General features: G+C 34.2%; 1 protein-coding gene across 1 annotated transcript in view; it reads left to right on the plus strand.

Moving 5' to 3' along the window:
- Positions 1 to 3,221, plus strand: part of LOC106531914 (ephrin type-B receptor 1) — a gene marked incomplete at its 5' end in the record, with an annotated part of 76,245 nt that overhangs the window by 48,421 nt on the left and 24,603 nt on the right. Inside the window, 1 exon segment of the mRNA XM_014027860.1 lies at positions 2,311 to 2,558. Coding sequence (XP_013883314.1) covers positions 2,311 to 2,558 — 248 coding nt within the window.

Below are 3,221 nucleotides of genomic sequence, written 5' to 3' on the forward strand. Positions count from 1 at the left end.
TCACTGTGAGACTGAACGGCACTGCCTGTCATCTAATTCCCAGCTCTCATCCATTATTCACAAATCTCTGGAACGGGGACTTTTATTTTGAAGTGATATTCAATTTTCATGTCCTCCATCAGCGTATCGCTGCATTTATTTTGACAAAAGACGTCTGTCTCGACAGGAAGGAAATATCTGTAAACTGACGGGGATAAAGATGTTTGAATGCTGGCTTGTGTTGGTTAGCTGTGGCGGCCATGTTGAATAGAACTGACCCCATAAGTTAATCCCATTTTAGATGTAAACTTGATTTAATTAAAGCAAATAATTAAAATGACTAAATATTACTTCTCAGCAGCATCACAACATTCTAATTAATTGCCTGCAATGTTCTGTGGGTATGAATGGAACTGCTCTAAACTGCTTTAAATCCTATCTAGGTCTATGTTTCAACTGGTAGCGTTTCCTTTAATTTTGTAGAACTCACTTGTGGTGTTCCTCAAGGCTCTATTCTTGGCCCACTGCTATTTTCTATTTACACGTTACCTCTTGGTCAAGTTATTCGAAAATATATCTCTTTTCACTTCTATGCAGATGATACTCAAATTTATTTATCCATTGATCCATCTGATCTGTCTGCTGTAAACATACTAGGTTCATGTCTAGCTGATATTAAGGTCTGGATATCCAATAACCTTTTATTGTTAAACAATAACAAAACAGAGGTGTTGTTATTTGGTCCCAAGGCTCATAGAGACCTTATAATTTGAATTCTTAAGTCTTCAGGTTTACATTGTGTCCATGAGGCTAGGAATCGTGGGGTGGTTCGAAATTCACATCTGTGCTGTGCATACCATTTTAATAAGAGGTAAACTTGGTTGACTTTAGTTATTGGCAACATGTTAAACAGATGATCTTAGGCAACCTGAATATGTTTGTTAAATTGACAACCTAATAGCCTTATAAAATGTTTTTTCATGTTATTTTTTAAATGTCAGTGGCAGCCTTTTTGTTTTAGGTTAACATCAGAAGTTATTGAAATGTTTTTAGATGTACATCCAGTGATTACTTTCTGATAAGTATGTCTAATGGTAAATTATATACTTTGGTAAACAAAAAAGACAAGAAAAAAAAGACAAAAGCAACAAAAAACACCATGTTATAAGTTTTATTTCTTTATCATATATATGTTTTTATAACTTAGACTTCAATATGGATTGTTTTATAAATCAACAAATTCAGATAAATTCCAGTAATGTCTCGGGTCATGGTTAAAAGCATCACAATCTGAAATGTTGTATTGACTAAAGAGTAAATACTTTAAGTAATGTGATACACTTGCAGGTTTGCTTCAACATTTCAAGCATTATTTTCTATTAAAAAATAAGATAAAAATTTAGATTCCATCTTATGCAAACTTACCTTTCATGTTTTTTTATTTCTTTGACTTTAGTGTTAGTGTACATTTAGAACAGACATTCTTACAGTCTAATTTATTAAGCTTTTCCTGGTCTTCATCCTTTTTGATACAAATGTCCATCTTTCACAAAAATAAAAAAAATCCTGAATGTTATTGTATCCACTATTAGAAGCTTGCACAGAGTATGAAAAATACATTTAAACATGYTCTCTAATTGAGAAGGTTTTATATCTTTAATGGCTTTGTTGTTGGTCTCCTGTGATGGTTCCGTTTCTCTCTTGTGTTTGTTGTAATTTATTGCTTCTGGAGCTGCTGTCTTTCTTGACGAGGGCACTCTTGTAAAAGAGATTTTTGTCCTCAAGAGGGTTCCTTTCCTAGTGACAGAAAGGTCTAAATACACAAATACAAATTAAGCTTCTTTTATTTAAGTGAGAGATTATTTTTGAGATGTGCRAAAACAATATTTCTAAGTAATCATAATGGCACTATCCCTTTTTTATCTTGTTTTCCATCTCGACTGCACCCCTCTCCTCACCCCTGAGAGCAGTTATTGAAGGGATTTACTTTTTTGTTGTTCTTTCGGTGGGAAGAAAAAAAAAAAGAAAAAAATGTGCCCTTGAGCAAAGCCTGCGACCTCAATCTGCCRTGGTGGACCTGCTCAGAGGCCATCACCGGGTTGAGACTGTGCAGCTTCCAACTTGAAGAGTATTTTTCTTTCTGTGTTTAACACAAACACTTGCACTACTTCACCATTCTGCTCCTGTACAGACCTTGGTTTATTCATGTAGGATAATAAATCACAAATGAAATTTGATGTGCCGTGAATTTATTTACTCGAATATGAAGTAAAATGTGTTGTAAGCTGTTCAGAAGTGGACAGATTTACCTGATTTTGCTTGTTTTTCCAGGTGAGTTTGGGGAGGTGTACAAAGGTCGCCTGAAACCCATTGGGAAGAAGGAAATTCCTGTGGCCATCAAGACCTTAAAAGTGGGCTACTCTGAGAGGCAGAGGAGAGACTTTCTGGCCGAGGCTTCGATCATGGGCCAATTCGACCAGCCCAACATTATCAGACTGGAGGGCGTGGTCACCAAGAGCAGACCTACGATGATCATCACAGAGTTTATGGAGAACGGAGCTCTCGACTCATTTCTCAGGGTAAGGGATCTACAAACATATTAGAAATATAAGCAATTCTCCATCCATCCATATATTCTTTTTCTGCACCTGCTTCAGTTTCTCAGAATTAATAGTAAATAAGTACCTTTACAGTGAGAATTTGTAAATTTACCAAAAATTTTTTAGAAATCATTACTTTTACTTTTATTTTGTTACATTTAAAGCCTAAAAATGATACTTTTGCTTCTTTACTATGTATATATGTATAAAAAGTGGAGGTATAAACAGCTTATGCTTCTACCTACACTTTTTTCAGTCTATGCCTCGTGTTTTTGACATTGACAGGAATTCAAAGTTTGTATATTATTTATTTTCTGCATTATTTCTGATTTTTTCCCCTTGTTCTGTGTTGTTTGTGTTGTTTTGTAAATGGAAAGGTTAAAATGACATATTTACTTGTTACAAAATTAAATATGCTCAAACTCATTATGAGAGGAGTTGTTAGGCGCTCTAAAATATGAAGTGTTGAATTTACTCAACCAAGTTATGTTGACTGGTTCCACTAAACCTAATACAATAAATACAAAGGAATATACATATCTTCTGAAAGTATTTATATTGCTTCATTTACTCAATTAGGTTGAAGGATTTTGTTCAGTAAATTCAACTGTTTATTTCTTAGAGTGTATAAAAGTACTTTTA

The sequence above is a fragment of the Austrofundulus limnaeus genome, unplaced genomic scaffold, assembly GCF_001266775.1.
Source record: "Austrofundulus limnaeus strain Quisiro unplaced genomic scaffold, Austrofundulus_limnaeus-1.0 Scaffold691, whole genome shotgun sequence".
In the NCBI taxonomy this organism is placed as follows: Eukaryota; Metazoa; Chordata; class Actinopteri; order Cyprinodontiformes; family Rivulidae; genus Austrofundulus; species Austrofundulus limnaeus.